The sequence below is a fragment of the Passer domesticus genome, chromosome 3, assembly GCF_036417665.1.
Source record: "Passer domesticus isolate bPasDom1 chromosome 3, bPasDom1.hap1, whole genome shotgun sequence".
Classification (NCBI taxonomy): Eukaryota; Metazoa; Chordata; class Aves; order Passeriformes; family Passeridae; genus Passer; species Passer domesticus.
The window spans coordinates 117,126,835-117,152,946 of NC_087476.1; the positions used below are offsets into that span (position 1 = coordinate 117,126,835).

General features: G+C 38.6%; 1 protein-coding gene across 7 annotated transcripts in view; it reads right to left on the reverse strand.

The window, feature by feature from the left end:
- MACROD2 (mono-ADP ribosylhydrolase 2) overlaps positions 1-26,112 on the reverse strand; it is an 841,176-nt gene that overhangs the window by 654,076 nt on the left and 160,988 nt on the right. For 6 of the 7 annotated variants that reach the window (XM_064415411.1, XM_064415413.1, XM_064415412.1 and 3 more), the window contains one exon: positions 4,374-4,403. In XM_064415411.1, coding sequence (XP_064271481.1) covers positions 4,374-4,403 — 30 coding nt within the window. Of the gene's footprint in view, positions 1-4,373; positions 4,404-8,833; positions 9,028-26,112 lie in introns of those variants that run through there. The other variant, XM_064415415.1, reaches the window with a different exon arrangement.

Sequence of the window (26,112 nt, forward strand, 5' to 3'; positions counted from 1 at the left end):
AAGTTAAATCTCCAGCAAAAAAAAAAAGAGGCTTTGCACTATCAGAAGACGGCTGGACACGGCTAGTAATGTACCTAAGACACAACTGTGAGAATAAAAATTTATCCCTGGCTAAGGGGAGGGATGTCAAGATATTTGTGTCAGCTGCTCCTTCCTGACACTACTGACTGGATAATCACTGGATTTTTTAGCTCAGTAGCACACAATTAATTGAAAAATAGAGTGGTTGGCAAACAGTAGTTGACACATTTGAAGGGACACAACTCCAGGATAAAAGTCAGTCTGATAATTTCTTTGGGGAGAAAATACTTTTTTGTGTCACTATTATAACATAAAAGCAGCAAATCCCAAGTTCAAAATGGTGCCTATGCAATGCAGTACAGAGAAACCCAGCTCCCTGCTGTGACCATGAACACAAGTTCCCCATGCCATAAGAACAGCTTAAAACTGTGCCTACAAACTGTATCTTGGCAGGGCAGACAGGTAGGTCTGCTCTACATTTAAGATATGCTAAAATGATTATGGCTATATGAGAATTATTTTTTTTTTCTTCCACACTTGCAAAAGCCCTAGGAAAAAAATTAGTTACACTGGCCAAAAAAAAAAAGAGAGAGATGGAGATGATGATAATAGGACACACTAAAAAGTGATGTCTCCTTCCCACATTCTAGCATAGGCAACAAAACCCTATGGAAGTAAAAAAAAAAAAAAAAAAATCCAAAATTAAATATACCCTCAATTTAAGGTCAACGAAATCAAGCCAAAGCAGAAATCAGCATGCAACAAGAACATGATTACAGTCAGCAAATCAAGTACAGGAAACATGAACCATGAGGAAAATAACTGAATACTCTGGGAACAGCAGAGCACAATACCAAAAAAAAAATCCCCACAGACTACCCAAAGCCATAAGGGAGGACAAACCTCAGCTCTTGCTCACTTTGCTTGAATAAAATACCTGAAATCATATGCTTTAATTCCTTGACAGAAATGTAAAAGTGTAAAGAAAAAAGACTGCCATGCAAAATAGGGCACCTGGATTTCTGAAGTCAAAATTCAGGACATATTTTTTAAAGAGCTTACTTTTTCCTCAAAATACCAAGTTTTTGTTCACTCCCTCCAAATGCAAGTAATTTTCTTAATAATTTTTCACCTTTGCAGTGTTGAACATAATGGGACAAATAATACATGATGCACAAATAAATTATAATGCTCCATGCAAGTTATTAGCAGTGAGATGCTGAATGTGTGATAAATCTAGACCTGAAAGTGAAATATGCCTCCTAATTAAAAATCAATTATTAAAAACAGTAAAGAATGAAAAAGAAAAAAGGCTCACTCACCAAACTCATAATGAAATCCTGGAAACTTCAGAGTTATTTGAAAAGCAGAAAAAAAACTTCAATATCTATATTTAACTAAAGACTCCATTGTGGGTTTCTTGATTTTGTGATTAACAGTTCTGTGAAAAATTATTTCTGGTATCTTTTTTGCTTTTATCTCTTCATTCCAAATGGTCATGAAAATGAACAGACAGCATTTAAATGGGGAATGCAACAACAGACCATTGCTCCAGCTCTGGGAAATTGAAGTACAGGGATGCCCTGATGTGGCTCCGAGGTGACACATGGAAGATAAGCAGCCATCCAAAACCAAAATCAGCCCCTGAACTTGCAAGCAAGTGCACCATGTTCACCTACAATGTTGCCCATTGGGCTTCTTAGCAGGTCTCTTCAAGAAAATAGCTTTAACATCCAGGGAAAGTGAATTGCAAACATTTGATAAGGATGTGCAAATAACTACTTCCAATTAATTTGTGTTCAGTTCTGAAAAGATTTCAAACACAGAACAGTTCAAAAGCAGCTCAAAATCACAACACCTGTTGCATAAGCTTGGACAAGCAGAAATTTCCAGTTTTATCTGTAAAACTAAGACATGTATTCATACCTCCAGTAGTGACAGAGAGATTAAATTAACGAGCACTACCGAGGAGATCTGAATCCCATTATTGGAGAAACTACACTGGTATTATGTATTATCATAAATATTCAGCATCTGCAATCAAAAGAAGGCTTTGGTGTTTACGTATATAATAAAAGTTTTAATAATTCACTATCAATATTTCACACAGAGTGCTACCATCACTTTATTCTGGATAAAAGAAAAAATACACCCTGAATTTAAAATCCACAACCATTCCACTGGGAATCAAACAATTTCTTCTGCAGAAAACTGCCTTTGGAGAGTACCAAGCCATTTTTTCCAAAAGCCAGGATCTCCAGGCTCCATCTGCCTGTGGCAGGTAGGTGGATGGCCAGGGCTGCCTCCATTTTGCATATCCCTGAGCAGGATCTGGCCTGCAGACTGCACACACTTTTCCCTTCTCAAAACATGCATCCTGCAGCACCTGTCCAAAATCTAGAGTGCTATGACAACGAAACTTTCAGGATTTTTATTCAGAAAATGTGGAAACCCCAGGCAAGTGTGCTCCGAGGACATCACCCTACCCATGGGCAGTGGATGGCACCTCCACACATGCAGCCCCTCAGCCATGAGCAGTCACCTCTAAGCCATAGAACTGTCAGATTTGGTATTTTTCCTGTACCACAAGCAAGAGAGTACATTGTTCCACCAGAGATCAGTGGATGTGGGATTGGGGTTCTGGCCATAGGAGCTGCAGCAGCTCGTACCCACAGGAACCCACTGCATACCCAAACCCCACAGCAGCTTCCCCATAACCCCCAAGGCACTGATTTTCTAAAATGGCAGTAAAAGCCCCAAAGGATGTTAGGGCAGGAGAAGGGAGGGAGGGATGGAAAGACAGAGGGAGAGGAGAAGGGGGAGCAGCACCTTGGGCTGCCATCATCTCAGCCTGCCATGAGGAGAGAGAACATCTTTTTAATTGCCACTTTTAACACATAAAATACATGGAAAACCCTAATTTGACCCACAGCACAGGCTGATCCCATCTGCTGCAGAGGGAGAGCCACACTATCAAGGGCCACGCTGAACAGACATCAACTTCTGAAGTACAGTCCAGCTGAATAAATAACACGGAAAGTTAATAGCCAAATCCTTTCAGCAGCAGCAGTGCACTGGGAACCTGATTAGAATTTGAACATTTGCATTGATTTATATTTTTTTTCGACGTTCCCAGCTGGGAGCAAGTGCTGCAAGGGAGGTACAGGAACAGCTCTGCAAAAACAGGAACAGCTAGTGAAGGATTACCTCCTAAAGGATTATCTTTTAAACAAAGAAAAATTTGGTATACTGCAAACAACTAACCCAAATCAAAAGAAACAGATTAATCCAACAGGATTAACAGGTAAGGCTGCCCTGTACTTTAATGTCCAGACACACAACTGAGGAACGTGAATGGTTTTATTTAGATGATTTTATTTAGTTGTCAAGCACCTTTTCACAGTCCAAAATAAGAGCTGCCTGTTTAGTTAAAACAAAAGCTTTGACGACTTAGCCTGCAGCCTCCCAAGCAACAGAGCTCTGTCTTTTTACAGAGCCATTTCCTTTACCCTTGCATATGTAATCTCTGATCGTAGAGTTCTTTTAACTTCCACCAGGAAGGAACATTAGTTGCTGCCTGTACCGCTCCTGCGCTGTGAAATTTCCAGAACTGAGCTCTCTTACTTCCCTCTGGGTGGCAGGGGAAGTCACTGAAACTGAGATGAAGCTCTGTATGGGTTTGTCTTTCCTGAATTGTTACCACTCACGTAGACTTTTACAGCCACAGTACTACAGAAATATCAAAAGTAAAATAGCATCAATCTACTAAAATAAAACGGCATCCATGTATTTGGAAGCAATCCAATTATATCTACTTGAGCATCCCTGCCTTGTCAGAAACACTACTAACGTGTCTACTGCTTTGCACCAAAGATTCATATTGAGATCTACTTGACTATTCTGGCAAGGAGAGCAAGGTAAGCAACCAAGTTTAAACCATAACAATATGAAAAAAAAAAAAGTACAAAGACAAAACCACAATCATTTACTAAAATTACATTTTACTTTATTTTAATATTTCCACATTTCTGTTAAAACTGGCAAATTGTTTATTAATCATACATTTGAGATTCCCTGGGGTAAATTAAAAAGCCTAAATACTTAAAAACACAACACAGCATAAAGCAGTTCAGCAGTTCCTTCATGTTTTAGTCACCCTCATATACATGTCAGCCCCTACTTTGACCCAGAGATGAAACCAAATTCAGCAGGAGTTGCAAACCTTACCTCTTGATGATAGGAAAGATTATGGACTTTGGTGAATTTCTCCATCTAATAAATTTATATTTCCAACCTTTGAACTTATATTCTTAAGAGTTTAAGAGTGAATAAAGCATTATGTAAAGACTCACCTCCTCCACCTCCAAGAAGGCTGGAATTAGCTGTAAGAAAAACAAAAAGGGAATTATTAGCATTGAGCTTCCTAAATATACATAGAACCAAAACAGAAGATGTTTCACAAGAGATTGTCCATTGTTTCAGTAACTTTGTTTTTGCATTAAGTGTTTTCGGGTAAGGGAAGAGTAGCAATCACTTATTGTAAATTGCAATCACAATCTTTACCTTTGCAGTATCTTTGAAAATGCAAGCTAATAAATAAAACAATAATACAATTACTAAAGCTAATGCATTGAATAGGTTAGGAAATTACAATCTTGCATTTATAATTCCATAAACCATATTCCTTTGTGATTACCAAATTAATTTAAAATTTTCATTGTAGAGAAACTTAAATAGACTTTGATGCAACTTCTGATTATCTCTCCTTGTTTTCTATGCCATGGGACCTTTGGGGATGATGATGAGAAATCCTGGCTCCACTGATGTAAAAGGGTTTGTGCAATTGAGCTGGGATTTCCCTCAGCAGGCTTAATTGACTCAGCACTGTAACCATCCAGCTACCCAGGCCAGAACTTGATAAATCACTTATGAAAAGCAATTTTCAGAGCATGGTGATACAAGATGGTCCTTCAAATTAAGCTAGCACAATTGGAGTCATGCCAAATATTTTCCTTTCGGTGCCTAGGCAGAAACAGAAGGAATGCCTAAGATTCTAAACCTGTCCTTTTGATGTGTGGGAAACAAATCCTTGCTGTATCAGAAAATATTTAAAACAAAGTAAGAGCATAAAGGAGAGCCATAGGTATTTCTAATGAGTAAAGAATAGATACCTCAAACCATGTCCTGTTCCAGGACAGGGGTATATACTAAGATACACAGAATAAATTAGGTATTTTCTACATGTTACTGTTTATGTAACTTTCCTCTGTCTCTTCAATAGAAGTTGTAAACAACAAATTCCCTGCTGTTGGGTTTTTTCATCACTTTCTTGAGACTCTTACATAAAATTGACAATTATCTTTGTTTTCTTCTGTATCAGATATTCTACAAACACCTTGGACTTAACATCCATTTTCACCTCAAACAGTTGCAGCCAGCCTTGCCTGACACTGCAGTAAAACTGCTTTCATCAGAAAGCCAGATTTCCCATCACAGCCAAGATCCGTGTCTGAAAGTACCTCTACGTTACTCAAGAAGTACTTCTACATTAATCAAAATGCAATGTTCTTTAAAGTAAAAAAATAACAGTTTTATATCCAGCATAGCTGACCATATCAAATCAAAGCAAACTAATTAACTAAGTTATTCATCCTAGGATTAGTTGTCCCACTGTCACTGAGGAATCATTGAAACCAAGACCTAGAGAGATGTTCTCATGCCTTTTCCTAATCCAAGTCTAGTTCTAGTATCCTGGAATATTAGATGAAGGAAAACAGGACAAAAAATCATTTTTTCTGAAACAAAGTAATTTGGAGCCATTTTCAAAGAAGTGCTTCTTTGGAGACACAGAAAGGTTGAAGTAACAGGCACAAAATGGAAAATTTTAAAAAACAACAACAAAATTATCTGCAAGTGACGAACATCTCTTGCCTATTCTCTCTAAGGTGCTAGCAGAGAACAAATACTGCCATGTATGTATTGCCTTTGACAAAGACATGATGATGGTAGTAATAGAAGTGTGCAGACACGTTACAAAGAACGTCAATCTTGCTATATTTACCTAATTCTTGCCCTGACTGAAATTCACTATTAAACAAAGAAACAAATAAAACCAGCCTCACATATTTCTACAGCTGCTTCTGAAGACCTCCTGTAACAGGTAACATCACTTTCCCTGCATTAAAAAGTACTTATCTGCTATAGAAATCAGGAGAGTTCTTATCAGAAGAAACTAAAAGGAACAAGTGTCATCTACCGCCTGCTATTCCAGCTTAATTTTTTGGCACTGTAGAATACACCTACAATTAAACTATTCTAATCCTTACATGAGTCACGTTCTAGGACTTCAGTTATTATGTTTGAGAGACTTGAGACATACAGCTAAAACCTGTTACCAAAGTTTCCACTGCGAAAAAAGTTTCTTCAGTTACCCAGCCAACACCCCCACTGCAAACTTTCATTCAATGGCTTCTCAGAGAATTATGTTTCTCTCATTAAGTTTTCCTGACAATGTTCATCTTCCCAGTATTTTCCAAAATCTTCTTAATAACATACAAGTCAGCACCACACACTTTTCTATAGAAACAGTAAAAACAGTTCAAATGGGTTTTGGCTGCAATGCCTCTACTACAGCTGTTGAAAATGCAGTAATAATTCACAGGGACTATTTTTTTAATTTTTCTTGCATAATAGAAGCAGAATCAAACCATCTCCCTGTGATTCCAGGAAAGAACGTGACTGATTTATATTTACTGTTCCTTTTCTAGAAAGAATGTGTCAAAAAGCAAGAACTTTTATTTTCAGATTTTTCAGACGCTTCCTGAAAGGTTCAATAAAACGCACGTTTCTTATTTGGGAAAGTCTTACCACTACAGAAGTAATTTGTCACTTAGCACCTAATGAATCTCCTCCCACACAGAGGTCAGCACAGCCCCATGGCTGCAATCACAGTGTATTATGTTGGAGCCTCTCCTTCCAGTCCCTGTGTGTTTATCTGCAGCTGCATTTTGTCCATCAGTGCTCCCACACCATCAAGTCTTGGAAAACCCTTTGGAAGCTGCTCCTGCTGCAGAGGTTCAACTATGGGTAGCTGTACAAGCAACCAGCAGAAGGTCCCAGGAAGCTTTCAACCTCCAAACTTTACAGAGTCCAAATTGCCCCACAGATTACACCGCTGCAACTCCTCTCACTCAGGGCATGCCCAGCCTTGGCAGAACACCTCACACCATATGCCCTGAGAAGCTGTGGATGTCCCATCCATGGCAAGGCTCTGAGCAACCTGATCAAGTGGAAGGTGTCACTCCAGAATGCCCACGCACAGCAGGACAGCTGGAATGGGATGATCTTTAAGGTCCCTTCCAAGCCAAACCACTCTATGATTTTATGACTGCAGATTGTAAATCCATCTTGGCTAACCCTTTGTTCTTATTTCTCTTTTCCAGAGCTGCACAGGATTCTCAAGTCACAGGAGACTCGAGGTGAGAGGAAACAGGAAGATTAAATTGCTACCAAGTTACCAAGGCAAAGAACAATTGAAGAAAGCAAACAAGAGTAAGAGGGGCTCCAAAAAATGTGCATAAAGGCTTCTTGCACCTCATTTCATTCCCCATATCACTCTTTCAAAGTGACCTGCCCAACCTCTCTGAAATTGCCTCCTTAAAAACTAGAGACCACAATAGATTCCTGGGCATTAACTCTGAAAATCTATTCACCATAGAAACTTGAAATATTATTTTAATATATACACAAAGTGGTCAGGCAGCCAGCAGATGACAGACTGCTGTGCCAGACTAAAATGGAACACACATTGATAGAGTCCCATCCAAAACATCATTAGCCATGGCCCTAAAGAGGCAGCAGAGATAAGAATTTATCTAATTTTAAATATTTTTGCCTACACCAGTAACATAGGCTTCAATTTAAAAAAAAAAAAAGAGCTAAAAAAAGAGCACCACACCTGGGGACCAGTTCCTGTGGTGTCCTTTACATAGCGGCTCCACGATGACACAAACCACAGCTCCAGAGATACTGTGCATCACCACTACTTTAAAAGGAGACTCAAATGCTGCATTCTGAGAGCCAGATCTCACCTTCACAGTCTGTCTCAGTACAGTGAACAGAAATACATCTAGAAGTGTTAAGATGGCTTTCAGCCCTGGGTTTCTTTTTAATAGCGACATTAGAATCATTAGCAGAAAAAGTGTTTCTACAAAGTTCAGACTCATCCCTAAGAAAAAAATCCACTCTAAAAAAATCACTTCAATGAAAAAACAGTACCTAATCAGTAAGGATAACGATTTAGCCCTTAATGAGATGCTTATAGCCCCAGATTCAACGAGAAATACAGTATTTCAAGTTACTTAAAACCTCAATGGACTAGATAAATATGCTGCTTAAAAGCACCAGGAAGCCCTACTAAAGAAACCCAGTGAACACTAGTCTGCTGTACCCTGAGAATTTAATGCTTGCTTTAAGAAACAAAATTCTTTCCAGAAAACTAGTGTGGGGAGAGAAAGGAAAAAAGTAAAGAAAACAAAAAACCTGGAAGGAAAGAATTTAAAGTAAGCTTAGTTGCTCTTGATAGAATACCCACAATGAAAGCTCAGGTTACTGAAATGTACAAATTTTAATAAATATACCAGCACATTCAACAAATAAGAACTGGACATCAGTGTTTTAAATCTCAGCCTTCTTAAAGAGTTTTGTTGTGTCAGGACTCATCCCCATACAGGCCACAAATTGTTGGCACTGGTGTTTGGCACCAATCTGACTGTCACCATCAGTTCATCATCTCACTGTAAAACTTCCATACCTTCTCTCTGTGAGTTCCCATGAGCAGCTTCACACAACACTGACTCCTTTTCTCTTCCTTGTGCATGGCCAGCTGATTCCTCCCTGTCCATTGCAGGACCACCTTGTCCTTACTGCTCCTGGCAGCAGAGCCAACAATCTCCAGCCCTCCTCTCCATCAGCTAACCCACTCACAGCACCCATCCTTACTGGGCACAGCTGTGCCCTATTAAGGGCAGGCCTTATAGGATACAGCTGTGTCCTATTAAGGGCAGGGCTGTTCCTACTCTTTGGTAATTAGTACAGGTGCAACTCCTCAGGGCTGAGATTGCCTTCAGCACTGCCTCTATTCTCCTACAATCCATCCCCCCAAAATGTTGTACCACTTTCCAGCAGTTTTTTGACTGAATAAACAGATCAGAAACTCTGGTGTGGTGTTAATATTTTCCTCACTGTTCTCTTTACAACATGTTTACTAAACAGTAAGATTATTTGAAATTTTGAGGAAAGCAATTGAATGCTGAAGAAGTTCACCTCAAACAAAACTGAGTCTTCCTGAGCTGCTAGCCAGAACATACAAAAAGTGAAGGAGGATGTATGTTTGGGCAGGTTGAACAGGTAGTTGCAGGCACAGAATTATTTTTTCTGCTGTCAATTCTGAGGAATTTAGAGAATAGGAAAGATGTGAATAGCAATTTTTGTGATATCTCTGGAGATAACACACTTTTAGCTTTGTTAACAACACGGCTGAATAACTGTTTACTTTTTGTTGGCACATACTCATCTGACAACAATTTAAGAACATAAATTCTTCTGGGAGCATGTCTTTGTCAAGTATTAATGGCACTAGTAACTTAAATTGACATCTATGTCATGCAGCCATGCATCTGTCAGTATAATAAAAATATAACTCTAAAAGATTAGTTGATATTGTCTGACTTTGGCAGCAGATGTTTGAGCTTATTTTGATGTAAAAAAGATTGAATATTTTTGTCAATACTTTCTAATTGTGAAATTTATTCAAGGAGACAACTTTATAACTGGCAGTATTGTAAGATGCAAGACATTCTATTGCCTCAGACACCATTTTTATTCATCAATAAAACATCATAAGAGGCAGCTGGTGAGCAGAGTAACAGTAATTTATGGAATGGGAAGCTACATTTCTTCTACATGTTTTGTGAGACATCCTTACCTGTCATTGCATTTCGTTTCATCTTCTCTCAAGAAACCAGAGAGAACAAAGAGGAGTGAGATAACAGCTGTACCTTGTACCTCCAAACATTTTTAGCAAGAGATGTGTTTGGGTGCCTTAAAGTAAAAAGCTTCAGGCTTAAAGATCATGAAGTCATTTTGCAGCAGGTACAGTAAATAAAACACAGTCACCACTCTGTTTAAAATGCTTCCCTGCATATAAAGCCACAGCAGTCAGGAGAGGTAAAATAACATTATAACAACAGATTGGGTCAGAGTGGCAAAGTTATGTCACTGGCTAATGATGCAAAGCAGAGACTACTGGAAATTAGAAAACCACTAGACCTAAGTGGCCAAATAAGATTGACTTAAAACACTTACATAACAATACCCCAGACACAGCTCCAGAATATGGGTAGTACAATTTACAGAATATTTCTACAAATAAGTTGCTCCTCTCCAGGTTTGCTTACTTTTAATATGTGATCAAGAGCACATCATACTCTCAATGCACACTCAAAGACTTCAGCTTCATTCCTAAAAAATGTCCTTTTCTCCCCATGAAACGTTTGTGTAAGTAGACACAAACGTTTACCCAGTCTAATTTTATTCATAATAGGAAGTACCAACTTCAAGCTCTCTTTCTAAAAAGCCAAGATCCCTAGAAGCATGACCAAACAATTCTGCTCACGAAGTTTCCATCATCTTTGTTTTAGCAAAACAGATGATGTGAGATACTACAGAAGGAATTGAGTTTTACATCTTACCTTTTTTTTAGATATAAAAACTGTACAGTACAAGATAAAGATTTAAAAAAAAAAAAAAACAAACCACCAAACCTAATGGAAGGCTTTGTGCAATTAGAAGCACAGGTTTTGTATTTGAAACCAATAAAATGGCTTTATGGCTCACCTGTCACAACCTGTGATATTCTCTTCCCTACTCAGAAATTCTGTACAGAGAACAGATTTTTTTTAAACTAAGGTTTGCTATCTTTGCAAATAAAGCAGTCATTGTCTCTAATTTCAAGCTTGTAAAAGGTATGTCAGAGGTAGATTAGGGGGAAAAAAAATAATCAGCATACTAGTAAGTACTCAGGAGTTGATCCTGTCAAGGAAATTGCTTTCACAACATTCTGAATTCAATAAGGAAACAATAACTGTCATAAGGTCTCAGTTATTTTTCTTCTTCTAATACATTACCAAGTCAATACATGATATGCATTTATGCAAGAAGGTTATTTTTTAAAGTTATATATTACATCCATTAAGCTTAATCAGTCATATGCAAAGCATCTCTGAAATCTGATATGACAAGTAAAAAAAAAGCCACCAAATGCACCAAACACCCAACACAGGTAAGGCAGCAGACAGCAGCATGGGACAGAAATGAGCACACAGCTATCAGGATAACATCTTCAACTTGGCCTAATTGGAGGCATAACTTCAAAGCAGAGGGAGCAGAATGACAGGATTTTTACCATACAGTGAAATACAGTAATTGCTTTAATGCAGGGCGAAAGAAAATTAACAGAAATTGAAGTTGACTAACACATCCTGAGAAAAATCCATGAGAGAAGATGTTTGGCCCAGAGTACTTCCTAAATGCTGCTGTATAAACTTCCATATGGACTGAAGTTTAGGCTGCAGCTTTAAAAGAAGCCTAAACTTTGCAGTAGCCTGAGGACTCCACCAAAATTGCTTCTTGGTGGGAAAGTCAGACAACCACAACAAAAAAAATGTAACTTAAAAGAATATCCCAAAAACCAAATAAACTTTTTTTTTTTTTTTAAGAATGGTCCTAAACACAACTACACAAAGCATTTCCAGGTGAAATTTTTGCAAAAACTGCAGTTCACACTTTCCTACCAGTGAAATCAATACTGCTCATACCCATCCAGTGGCATTAATTTCAGCTAGACAGGACCATCTATTTCAAAAGAAAAGAAAGAACGTGGTGAAGAAGGAGAAGGTTTCCTGCCAGTGCCTCCAGAAGGACAGTGAAAAGAACCTGTTTGATGAGGCTGATGTCATCCTTGGAGGGGGAAGACGACGGACGTGTTGAATCAGAACCTGCAGTTTGCAGGGAAGGAGTCAGAGAAGGCTAAAAGTGTCTGGCCAGCACAGAAAGATCCATGGCCATCTTTTGTGTGTGCCCCTCTGCAGAAGCTCATTTCCCCCATTCCTCTCATTTCAAGAAACATTGGAAAAGCACAAACTTGGAACAATTTCATTCTAAAACACAGAGTGATAAGTTGTCACACACACTACAAGATGATAAAGGGAAAGAGATTAATTAAGATTTGATCCATTTTGTGCATCAGTTTGTGATTTGCTCAGCCACTTAAAAGTTGCCTTCTAGATCATTAAGGTATTTAACAATCTAGCTGAGCTGAAATGGAAAGCAACAGGAACTTCCTTCAGCGCAGAATAATGAGGACAAAAATATTCAGGTCTACTAAAACCCATTCTTCATTACACAGTTTAGGCCATCTGTGTGGTTTGTAAATGCAACATTAAAGGGAATCAAAGTGCTGCAGTATATAATTAATCCATTTAAGTAGAATCATTATCAATATTTAAAAGCCTATGCAAAATAAAGTAAGACGTGGTCCAAGGTTCTACTAGCACAATTAGTAAAACAGTTGTGGTAGTAATTGTTGCAAAATAATTAGTGAAATTTACAAAACTCATGCATCTTTTCAGTATCCCAAAGGAACCAGAATATGTTATCTGGAAAACAGAGGGGAAAAAAATCAGACTGAAGTTCTTCAAGCTTTTGCTGTTTTTGTCTTTTCAAAATTACAGCCAGCTCTGAACCTACCAAAGTCTACCTGTATCTTATGACCTTTTTCTTCTATTTTTAAAACACAGCTAAGGTACTTATGGTGTAGCTATATATAAATGAAACTAGGTTTCATTTCAATATTTTGCTACAAAAAACTGCTTAATATTTAACTTCTCCAAGGAAAATGTCAGCCTGCAAAAAGCTGTATTAAAGCAACAGTTACCCTCTGAAAATGAAAACAAAAGGCAACAAAAACAAACATATTTCAGTCCTGAAACATTAGTAGTCAAAATTCAGGGCTTCAAATCACTTTTAAAAACCCTAATTTGTTATGAAATCAAAGACCACTGCTGCAAAGAAGCTACCTGGGGCCTTGTCCTGCCATTTTTCCATGGGGCAACCAGCAGGAAGAGTTTCCCTGTGGTGCAGGCACATCCCACACTTTCCCTGTTTTACTCCCAGGCAAGCCAAGCAAGGGTAATCATGGCTCCAGCTGCAGGGCGACCTCAGTGGGTGAATTTTGAACTCAAAGTAGCACATGTCCACACCACTGTTTTTTCTTAGGGTAGTAACACTCATGAACAATTCAATTTAAAATAAAAATAAAAAAACAACCAAGAAAAAAGGCACACCTGATGTCCTACAAAACAGAAACAGCCCTGGTGTTTTGGTTTGGTATGGTTTGGTTTTTTTCAGCTACACAGACAAGACTTCACTTGCAACTTTTGCCTCCAAGTTAGAGGAAGGCAAGCTGTTATTGCACTGTTTTTGCAAGAGCAGCCTGGGAGGAAGATTTTGACAATGAATTACAAGCTCCTGCAAGCAACTAGCGCAGACTTGTAGGAGCTGAAGAGCCTGCAAAGCACTGAAGTTGACTTTAAAATGTGTCCAACTGGGTGAGTGTAACATGCTCTGCACATGATCATGTTGCATCACCTCTCTAATGATCCTTTCTTTATATAGCCTGAAATTAGAAGCAGCTCCTACTGTGGTCTGTGGGAGCCACATTACAGAAGAAACAGAGGTTCTGGTTATGTATTTTAAAGTCATGGGGGTGTTGTTTTCAAACATAGGCCCAAACTGTTCCTATAGGGCTAAATATTTGTATAACGACAGTCATGTACTCCTTTGTAAGGGAAAGTGGAACTTAATAACCTCAGTATTTCAGTCAAACCAGAAACAATGCATTATGGTAAAATATGGAGTGGACACCATACACTGTCTCTAATAATATTATCCCAAATATTTCTGTATCCTGCTGTCAAATATACTATCCATACTTTTTCTTAAGTGTCTGTTTCAAAAAGATATAGCCTAAAAAAAAATCTGAAGAAGACCATAAAAGACAGTAAGAATAAAGTGTAGCCATCAACTTACTCCATCAGAGACATCAGAAACTTCCCCTTTTATGATAAAAGTAAGTCAGCTTAGTCAGATCGATCATCCTCTCCATTTTACTGCTCTTGGAACGTACAGTCCATGACACATCTTAAAATGGAGAAACATAAACTAAAGTTTGAAAAAAAAATACTGTTAGCTTACTATTTTCACACTCTCTGAAAACTCTAAAAACTCTATTCAGGAACTTTAAAGAAAAGGAAGATCACAAATAATCAAAATGATGGGAAGGCCTGAAGATATTTTCAAAGGCATGACAGAGCCAAGAGCCCAGATGAAATCCCTGGCAATGACAGATTTTAGATTGTGTGGGACAATTCTTTGTTCCTGTCAGCTTGCGGAGAGTTTCTAATCTTTCCTAGCTGCAGATGCTCACGGTTTGTGATTTATCCCAACAACCACCAGACCGAGCTGTGCTGTGTGGTTACTTCCCTAGCAAACAGTGCCCTGCACCCCATTTCCCTGGCCATCACTGTGTGCCTGCCCCTTGTGCTCCCCATGGCTGCCTGAGTAATAAAGCAATGAGTCGATTTGTTAAACTCTTAAGATCCCTCTTTAACGCTACGATTACAGGCACTTCTTAAAGATAAGGCAGATTAAAGCTATTATCCAAAAATTTGCAGTAAACAGGCAACGTTGTTATAAGGTTGTGCATTCTAGCAGGTAGTATCTGGCAGAGGCAGCATTAAGGCTTTGATGAAAAATTTACTGAGGTTATGCTGGACAAGGAGCTTTCATTTTCTGTGAAGCACAACAGGAGGGCAGGATGTTGCACTGTCAACGCTGATAATGCCGTGCAGACAGAAAAATAATCATCAAGCTGCAACTGCTAATCAATAACTTCATCATATAGGCACCAGTGGGTCATCCTTAGAATTTCATGTCCTTGCTTCCTGCTAATTCCACTGGTCAATTTAGATAGGGAAATGTTGCCTGTATCAAGCAGGACACATGCCACCTTGTCGTGTAGGGTGATTCCCAGTTAGGCAACTATTTCCATAGTCTAGATCAGCCAAGATTCTGCATGCAGAACACGTGTGGAAGACTGATTTCCCTCCAGGGCCGATGATGACAGGCAGGCACTGTCCGGTGGCAATGTGGGACATCTGTGTTTTGTGAACCCAAGACAGATGATATGAATTCACCCTCTGGTGGCCAAGATGCTTGTGGTTAATTTACCACCATCACCACAAGCACTTCCACCACAAATCCTTTCAGCCGTAACCGCTACCCAAAACCGCAAGAACTGTTCATACTTGCTATTTTTGCTACTTTTTTTTCATTGCTTCTAGTCACAGTTTGCCCACAAATTCAAGAGTAATACCAGCATGTAAAACAAGTAATAGAACACATATGCCCTTTGCCTGGGCCACAACTCAATCACAAACTATTTCGTACAGCCTACAAAGTATTCTCATGGAGAGTTTCAATAAAAAGGTCTGTGGCTTGTGAATCAGAGCTTAGGACTGAGAACAAGAAAGAAAAATCCTACAAACAATTTCTACAGATAAATAAACCAAAGATAAATTGGGGAAAGCTGACTAATCACTTCAAAGTATGCTGCTCTGAGCATCTTTAAAGTGCTACTTAAATAAGGGCTTCTATGCTTTTGGTTTACCAATCTTTCTGTAAGGCAAAAAAGCAAATACATGTAGCTAAAAAACCCCACTGGGATGAACATTGGTTCAAAAACCACACTGGTCCAAGTTGAATCATTTTTCCCCAAAATGCTGCAATATATGCAGTCCATCTAGAGCAACTTTCTAATGCCTTGCTGTCAATGAGATGATATTTTAATGAGTTATTTTCCCTTCTATACATTACCTCGAGGAAAAATAAAGATCTTAAGAAGCTCCAAGCTTCCACATACACCATTTGAATCCAGGATTAGTATGTAACTCCCAGTGGTCTATTCCATGTCTAGGAAATATAAACAAGGATGCTATAATCTAATCTGTGCAGAGCAAACACTTCATTTCACTATTCTAATACTACTAGAGTGATTTATGAGGCAGCTGATTAATTCTGAAAAATGTACTAAGAAAACAAAGGTAAAATTGGGCAAAGTACAAATGTTGCTTATATGAATGCAGAGACCAGTAATGTCAAAGGATATCACAGGCATCTTATACTACACATAAGCACATCTGTGAGGCAGGTAAAGTATGTTTTTATAGCTGTTCAGAAAAGAAAATGATGAATCATCTTTTATAGCTCTATATAAAATTACTTTTCTAGTGGCAATTAATAGAGAGAGGCCCCAGAACACCAGTCACATGCTCTAACCATCAGGGAGAAATAAATTATATGACAATAAACCCCCCCAAACTTTAGTGAATATGGAAAAATCTGTTTTCTCTTGAAAAGCAGCCACATCAATCACACATTCTACATGCACATCAGCAAAGAGATGGCTCGGTGGAGCTAGAGAGGATTTGCTGTGCCCAAAGCATCAGGTAGGGAGACTGCAGTTCAAAGCCCACATGACCAAATACCCAGCACAAGTTTACGGTCATTATTTGCAGGAAAAAATGTCCTGTTAATTTGTCTCATGTAATGCTGATACCATTCCTACTAATATGCATAAAACCCACCAAGAGTCCCAAAATGTTACCAGAGTACGTTAGAAGCAGCAAAATCCACAGTGATCTGGCTGGAATAAGGGACTGCACTGGAGCATGGCTCTGTTCTTCCCCCAAAGTCTCAGGCAGTCTTTTCGTTACACTTAAAACAAATTAAATCTACTGCAATTAATGATTATAGTTTTTCCTTCAATCAGCCCATACTCCTCTAGGAAATTAACTTAGCTATTAAAAGCCTAAAGGCTGGAAAGGAACCTAGTTAGATGAGTTTTACCTCCTCTGTATTGCCTATGTAATCAAATGCAGTTTCCCCACCAGTTTAATTCTAATCAGTTTAATTACTGAAAATTACAATGAAAAAAAAAACCCCTTAATTCTTACACTAGAACAAAGGAGAAAAGCTACACTTGGTAGTAGAAGAGAACTGGGTGACTTTGATACTGCACATGAGGGAGAGGAAATGACCAAAAGTAAAGACAAATTCCAATATTCCTTAGACAACAGCTATCAGACTGAGGAGATGGAAATAGCAAGCTAGAAGCCAAGAATAAAACTCAGCACAGGCTGTTTCCAAGATGTGAAGTTGTGAGAAGAGTTTATTACTTCAATATTGCAACACCTTGATTATACAGACTTGTGTAGATCCACTGAGTCTTAATCTGTATTTCCTACTCAGTCTTTTAGCCCTATATAAAAGCCTTTTTGCTGTAATATAAAAATAGTGAGATGAAAGGTGTCTTAAGCAAGTCTTTTGGATACACATGGTGCTATATAGATACATTTAGAGAGAAAGGACGTTTCCTTCATTTGATTTCCACAGCAAAATAATTTCCTACTGCTATGAAACTCTACATTTAAAAATAAATTATTTTGTGGTATGTTTCTCTTGCCTCTTGCCACAAGAAAACCTCCATGCTGATCAGAGCAATGAAAGGCAATATAATGCCTTTATTTATTCTGAAATACTCAAAACATAAACCAAATCCATTCTTACATTGTATCTATTTCCCATTTCTCATTTCTCCTTTTGTCCATAATGGCTTCACTGTCTACTTCACAATTCTAAGGACCTCAATCAAGGTCCTTAGAATTGTGACCACTTTAAATCTTCTCCATCCAGATGACTAATCCCAGTAATCTCATTTAAACTGCTAGTTTACATTCTGCTAATACTGCACAGCCATCTAATCTGTGCAAGGAAGGAGTAGGAGCAGGCTGGTGACTTACTAGAAGACACTGCAATCCCTGCGCAAGCAGAAGTGCCATAAATCAAGGACTGGTGCTAGTAAAACAGACAGTGACATTTTGAAGTCTAAAATATTGGAACAAGTTGTTTTATTTTTGCTGAATTCACCAATCAGCCAGCCTTGCATTTTGTCATGTGCACTGCAGAAAAGAGAAATTCTGTCTCACCACAAAAAATGCAATCCTTCTCCAAAAAGGAAACTTGTTAAATACAAGGCAAGTTTTTTAACTAATTATGTGCATGATCTTTTACTAATGGAGACTGAGGGTAGATAGAATACCACAGAAGTATTCATAAGCATCCTGGAATATGCTCAGAAACAGGGAAAGGTGAACTATATAGACCTTACCAACAGGCAAACCATGCATGTTCCTAGAGAAGTATGTCGTATCTCTTATAAAAAGGCCACATTGCTGCAAGACAGCAGATGTGCTTTTCACAAAGTCCCCTTCTGTGCCAAGATGTCTGTAGCCATGAAGTCTTTAAAAAGTCCCTTAGTTTGTAAAGATCTGCAGAAAGCAGCAGTATCTCTGAGCAAACACACGCCAAGCCTTTGTCTGAGTCTACAGGGCCCTCCTGGAGGGGCCATTTAATCAAGGCTGAGATAGGAGCTCCTAGGGTGGAGAAGCCTCATACTTATGTTAACTGCAAGTCACTTATTTACCACTTTTGTCCAAAAATGCCTGGCCTTGAATATTTTAAAGGCTGTAATGGGATAAAGCATATCTAAAAGAACAATAAATCTCAATCAAAGTTCAAACCAAGTTCTAAACTTAGATAAGATGTCTGCATATATCCTTACACATCCCAATTGTTTATCCCAATCAGCTGAGAGGGTGTTTTACAAAACCCTTTCCCAAGTTTCTCCTAGACTTTCTTCTCTTAGAAGATGGCGAAAGCTACACAAAAATACCTTGAAATTCCTGAAGGTTCTGATTTTGAAGCACTCATTAAACATGCAGTGAACAAAATGGGGAAAGAATCTCAATATTCCAAAAGCATGCATCTACTAGCAGTAACTCCTTACTATTTGATGGCTATTTTCTGCCCCATTCATGATAAAATTTGGTTTTCCTCTGCAAGATCAGCAGTTAGAAAACAGAGGAAGAAGAGAGGAACAGAGGAGAAATAAAAAGTGAACAAAAACACAAGTAAAAACAAAACAAAACAAAAATAAACACACAAAGAAACAAACAAGGAGAAAAGACCCTGAAACCACACACACAAAAATACAGCCATAGAACAACCACAAGAAAGCACACAAAGGCAAGACTGTAAAGATTTGCAAAAACTCTGTCTCCTTTTTTTACCCCAGAAGATACACCAATGTACCTATACTTTAAATTCACATTATGCATTTTAAGTACACCTTTATGAAGCTTTTTCAAAGAGCTATGGTTCTAAACCTGCAACAGGTCCTACAAGAAACAGCACAAAAATCAATTGTGAAAGGGACCCTTCAGCATGGGTCCCTTTCCTGTAACAAACTATTGAAGACTTCACACAAACTGCATCTCACATGGCAGGACCAGAAAACTGCTAAAAAGGCAATTGCATGATGTGTTCCACCATTACTTGTTAAAATCTAATCTTTAAATGAATAAAATTGTATTTGCTTGAGGCATCTAAGATAGTTCTTTAAAATGAAGAAAAAGAAGCTGAATTGGAACTGAAACAGTCCACATTAATTTACAGGATATTAACATCTACTCTACCACTGCCATTTCATGGAAGCTGAGATCTGAGGTGTATAATGTCTGGTGCACAAAACAGCCTTTCATAAAGACAAATTCACCTACTGGTGGGCCCAAAGTATCTTTGAGAAGAATAAATGCACTTAACCTGCATTTTCTAGAGGAAATGCATTCTAGAGGATGCCTTTTTGGAGGTCTGAATCCCTTTCATGTAACCTACAAAGTTCCCATAGGATCCAGGCAAAGCTCAGGGCTGCATGGAAAGCTCTCATGCCACAATTGCCGCAAGGGTCACCACTGACTAAACAGCCAGGCTTAAAAAGATTAAATACCCTAATCTGAGAAATGCCATTGAAGCAGAAGACCAGATAAGTCCTAAGCACAGTTTCAGAAAACAAATCTTGCAGCTCAGCAATTCCACTTTTTACGGTAAGGGATGTTACAACAGCTCCAGAGTGAATTCATATTTAAATAGAACTAAGTCCCCTCTTGCATCCTCCAAAACATCCATCACTGTAACTTCAGCCTTTTCATAATTTAAATGAATAATCTTCAGCGCCTAAGTACATCTTTAGTCTGTTTTGACAGACAAAATTAATACCTCCTGCAGTTACTGTTGGAAAGTACTAGAAGGCCCAGTTATCAGATGCTTTGACCTCCCCCCTCCAGCCAGTTTTTCATGCTGTCAGCCAACTTCTGCGGGTCTCTGTCCCCAGCACCCTGGCCAGGAGCAGCCCCGCTACAAAAGAGAACTGTAGGGCTATTATTGAGGAGAAAAAAGTTCTATGTGTCTTTATGTAAAAGATGGGTTATTTGGGTGTTTTGTTTGTTTTATTTAGGGGGAGTTTGTGTGATTCCTGCACCTGTGCTGCACAAGGCCAGCAGTTGGACTTGGATGATCCCTGTGGGTCCCTTCCAACTCAGAATATTCTATTATTCTATGCATTCTAGTTATACTAGTTAATTTTAATCTATGTATAATTTTTGTCTTGGAACTTTTGACCTATACTGAGCCCTGAGATCTACTGAAGGGTAAAAAACCAGACAACCCGGAAAATGCTCAGTTTTCTGCTTTCCCAAGTCTATCTGACTTCCCAGTCACAAACTGCTTTTCTAGCCAGTAAAAGAAAATGACTGCAGGAAGAGCAGTAATGTTTTGATACTGTTGCCATGGTGTAAAAGTATTATTCCATACAGGAACTTTCACTACGTTTGTCATCAAAATCATATTCAACAGGTGAAGGCACAGTGCAAGCATGGAAGGCATCAGACCCTGACAGCTGGCAGCCTTGAGCAGGGTTGATAAAGACCCAGCCAGCTGGAAGTGAATCATGCATTACTTATAAAAGTAATTGATAAAATGGCAAAAAAAATGTGTAACATTGGAAACTGGTAATATTAATAAAAACAGGTTTTACCAATATTAATTAAGATGCTTGGTAAATGCATTAAGAATGCTTTGTTATCATAATCTATTTAATAATGGACTACAACCTTATTAATAGTACTGAATTCACATGTGAAAGAATTTGATTTAAAAAATACAATGAAAGAGGATGACATGCTCCACTTTAACACACTGTTTAAAAAACTCACCAGAAAGAACAAAAACCATGAGAAAAGATGCAAGACCTGGTTTATTCATGGAATGTCTTGAAGTCTGAGAACTATAAGAAAACTTGGTGCATCCCAAGGAATTCTTTTTTAAAAACTATCACCTTTCATTTTGTTACACAAGAAATACTTTGAGAATTTACTCGCTGCAGTTAAAAAAGCTGTAACTATAAATTCTGTACAGTATCATCTACTTATTAAATTCATCAAACAGAAAAAAAATATTAATTTCTTTTGGTGAAAAAGAAAACTATTAAAACGTACAGCTACTTTAAAATCTTGCAGAAACACATATTTTTCATCTGATATTCCTTTATTCTTTCTTTCATTTTATTCTTTTTATAAATGGCTGTATAGGTATCTCCAGAACATCGGGTTGAAATACTTTTATTACTATTCAACTGCCTAATGATTTCACTTTCCATGATTTACACTTGGAAGAATGTAATAGCAAATACATGTAATGACAAAAAATGTTTGCTAAACCAGCCAAGTGCAACTAATGCTGCTGAAACCACACGGGCAGAAAGCAAATCGGGAATTGGTAAATGACAGTGTTTGGAAGATTAGATTTCACAGGGTGTTCACAAATAATAATTTACCATAATGTGCTGCTCTCCTTGATTCCCCCGGTAGCCATCAGTCTTCCTAGAAAGCAAGTTGGATGTAGCCACTGAACTTCCCATCCTGCAGAGCAAACTCCTCTTTCCACTGACTGTATGAAGGATCCAGTTAGCTTTAGACCTACAGGCTTTACAGCACTCTCACCATGCAGATTCAGGGCTGGAAATCTGCATTCTGGAGAAGATCAAGAGACAGCTGGGGGCAATTTTCAAAATCTTAAAGCATAAGAGGCCCCAGTGGTTTGGGAGCAGATCAACATGTTCACTCTGGTAGGATACAGTCCAACAACATGGTAGGGAAGCCCAGGCTTTCACCCACAGTAACACACACACACACAAAGCCACCCAAAGAAATGCACCTTCACTATATCTCCATCTAAATTAAAAAAAAAAAAAAAAAAAAAAAACAACCAAAAAACATCAAACCCCCTATTTTGACCCACAGTATTTTCTGGAAAACTGGGCCTAGCCTGAGCACCTCTTCCTTAGACTCACTAGTCAACCAGCAGGTTTTCCATTGACAAGGATGAGGCTCTTGTGCTAGTACCAGGAGAAATGGTCCTTGATCTTCTAAGCCTTGTGGAGGCAGTGGTTTAGAAATTCATAGCCTTTAAAGTCATGCTTAGGATGACTGTAATTCCCAAGTCCAGTGCTAGAACTGCAGTGTGTCCTTGGCAGAAGCACACAGCAGGTACAGTGGGAGGATTCCAGCACCCGGCAGATACTGTCACAAGTGGAAATGCATCAGAGACTGACTCCAACCAGGTCTGCCCCCACTTACACAAGTTAAAGTCAGCTCATATGAACATAAAGTTAGCAGCTGTACTTTCACATTGCTCATGATATCTTTCTGTCCTGAGACTTCAGTGAGGGATTGTCTTCTACAACCATTTCACCCTTCCATGACTGCAGTTATGTTTAAATAAAGACAATTGCCAAAAAAAAACTACAACCTGCAGTATTCAATTGAAAGCAACCCCTTGGGAACTGCAACTTTTGAGCAAAGAAATAACCTTGAGCCCAAATGAGGCATTGTTATCAGGGGCAATAAGCACTGTTTGTCCAAGATTTTCTACCAGAGACAAAGATGTTGTCTCCACAATTTTCTTTCATCTTGTCTCAGCTCTCATGTCTCTGATATCCCACTCATGGTTTCCCTCCCCCTTGATCTAATCCCTACATTTCTCTCCTTTCCAAGGCTGCACATATGACATTTTTTCACAACCACATCATCTATAGGTACTTCACCTTTCTTTGGTTCCTCTCTCAGCTGCTTTCTACCTCTTCCAGGTTTGTCTTGCCCAAACAGTTTATTTTTCTACACCCTCTGCCCCCCCTCACTGCCCTCCTGAGCTGCCCTATGCCCATTTGCTATCCAGCTTTCCACTGCAGGATGACATTTTGCCTTTCGGTTTCAGGGCATGCAGTTTCCAGTAACAAGATTAAAGGGGCTTAAATTAGAAAGAAGGCAAATATGTAAACAAGCAGCTATGAGATAAAAGTACCTAATGCAGGTTTCATTCAAGCAGCATGCATGTTTGAGAAAGCAACCCTTTTTTTTTAATTGTCCCAATAAATATAACCTGAAACTTCCCTTATTTTCTGTCTTTCAGGGTCATCCTTCAATAAAGACACCTCCAAAGACTCCTGGGTAACTCAAGAAAAAACTCAGATCCAAATTAATTTATCAGGGCTTTCTCTTGAGAGGGAATGCAGCTGCTAACTGGAAGACCTTATCTGACAGCCTGGGAGTTAAAAGGTCACAGGAGACAAGGAAGTAGCTGATTGAAGAATAGCCATTATCTTTTCCTATGCATTATGGTAATTTTTTTCAATCAAAATCAAAGCTCTTAAGAATATTTTACTGGACACCATATTGATCGTTTAAAATTGGTGCTGTGGAGTCTTATAAACGTTGGCAATATAATTATGAAACTGCAAACAGAGATGTGTTTTGGAATCATACTATCTATTGAAAAATAAATATGTAAGACATAAATGTATATATATATATATATATATATATATATACACTCAAGATCAGATATTAAGGCATTTTTCAACAACAACTCAGATGTATAAGCAAAACGTTTCACTTACCAACACTCATCACAAATATTGAATAATTAAACAAACAACCTAAACTGGATATTGAATACCAAGCATTACCACAATGTGGAAAAACCCCCTTGCTTCCCTTGAGACTGGACAATTTAATCAGCCTACAGGAAAGAAATACTGGAAAAGTTAAATTTAATGCTCAGTGAGTACTATTTTAACCTTCCTGTTTCAGCAAGATTTAAGATTTGTCTCAGAAGAGTTATCTCTTCTCAAATTAACTTTACTCTCCCCATCCTTTCTTCTACTTGTTTATGCAATTAACAACAAATAAAGCTGCAAAATCCCATATCGAAATTACATTTCCACTGTAGTACGTCAGACAACAATCCTCCTCTTGCCATTAACTGGAAACTAACTTTTAGATTAAAGCCCCAAGTTTTTCTACCTATGACCATTTGTCTTGATTTTTATCCCGTATTTTCATGATGGAATGCCCATGGCAACTCCTAGGTTCTAGCCACAGATCAGTGACAGTAGACAGCAGACAGTCCAGAATTAACGATGGAATTGGAGGCTTTACTACATAAATTAACCTGCCAGTGTCCTGCCACCTGCTCTACAGGAACTCCTCGGGGTGAAGTTGGGCTCTGTAACTCTGTGCAGTTCAGATTCTAAGTGATGTTTAAACCAGAAGCTTAACACTGCAATACATCATCTGGAAAGCAGAGACTGAGCAGTTATATTTGAAAAATAATTCCATCTAACACTGCTTGAATAGGAAGGTACAGCAAATGCACAGCACTTAAGAGTGCAGATCAAACCCTGCAGAAAACAGCATGGGCACAGTTTAGCTCCAGAAAGGAATATGGTCTCTTCAGCCACTCTAAACTACCTCCAAATGCCACAGCAAATCTGGTGTGTGGATGTCAGTAGACATTGGATACTCATGGGCCCACAAGCTCTTCTGAAGTAAAACATGAGCAGGTCTTACTAAGAGGAGCTTACAAATTGTCATTATGGGAGAACTCTGTCTTGAAAAGGAAGTGCTCAGGAAGCTGAGTTCAAATGCACCAAAGTGGTTTTATTTCACATGGCTGAACATAGAACGGCTATTTTCTCCACAGTGGGGAGAATAAAGATATTTTTCTCTTATTTGTCCAGGAATAAAATTGTTGGGATACTCTCCACAAAATACCACCTCCACTGGTGAGGAAAACAAGACAGATTGGGAACAGTTCGCACCAAGTGGAAAACTCAGCATTTTGACATGTGGCACAACCCTCCGTGTGGCTTTCCTGCTGCTGGCAGGCAACTCACGGAACAGCGTGCACTAACTCTGCCTTCCACAGCAGTGTCAGCCCTCACTGACCAACCACTGCACGATGGACAGTGCAAAAATCATATTTACACAACACTTGGCTTGTTTTCTCAGTGTAGGATTTTGCAGGCCTGAGTCATTCCTTTATAAAGTTTAGTCCTTCCTCAGCACTACCCTCTAATGGTAATTATTCCCTTGATAGGGTTTGTGGATGTGGAAAAGGTGATCAGAGCATCTCAAAACTAAAAAGACAAAATACTGGCAAACTCACTTATCCTGTTTTCTCCTTAATTTTATTAATTTTACATAGGAAAACACGGCAATCCCAAGTACCCTGGCCTCTGAAAGACCAACAATGCTCAAAGCCACAAAGAGCAATAATGGGAACAAGCCGTGCATTAAAACATTATCAGTGAAAGGTTCACCCAACCTTCAGCTCCACCTGCACCAAAAAGCACCAGTTTTAGTCAAATCTACAGAACAACTGTTTTCATCTGAGTTCCAGGACTGCTGAGAGGGGGAAAAAAAAGCTTTAAAAGTTCAACTGCATTTATTTTTGTTGTTGTTGTTCCAGTTTTACAGCGTTAAACAGGGAAAACCTTTGGAGTACTTGAAGCACACCATCATTGCCCGTTTAACAAAACAAAAAGATGCCACTTGCATCTGGCAAAAACAAAGGTTAAATAAGTGGGAAGAAATAGCAAAGCATTAACTAAACACAGTGCTTTACACATAAAACCGCAAACAATAGAAAGCATTAGCTGGGTGAATTCCTGGCTGATAA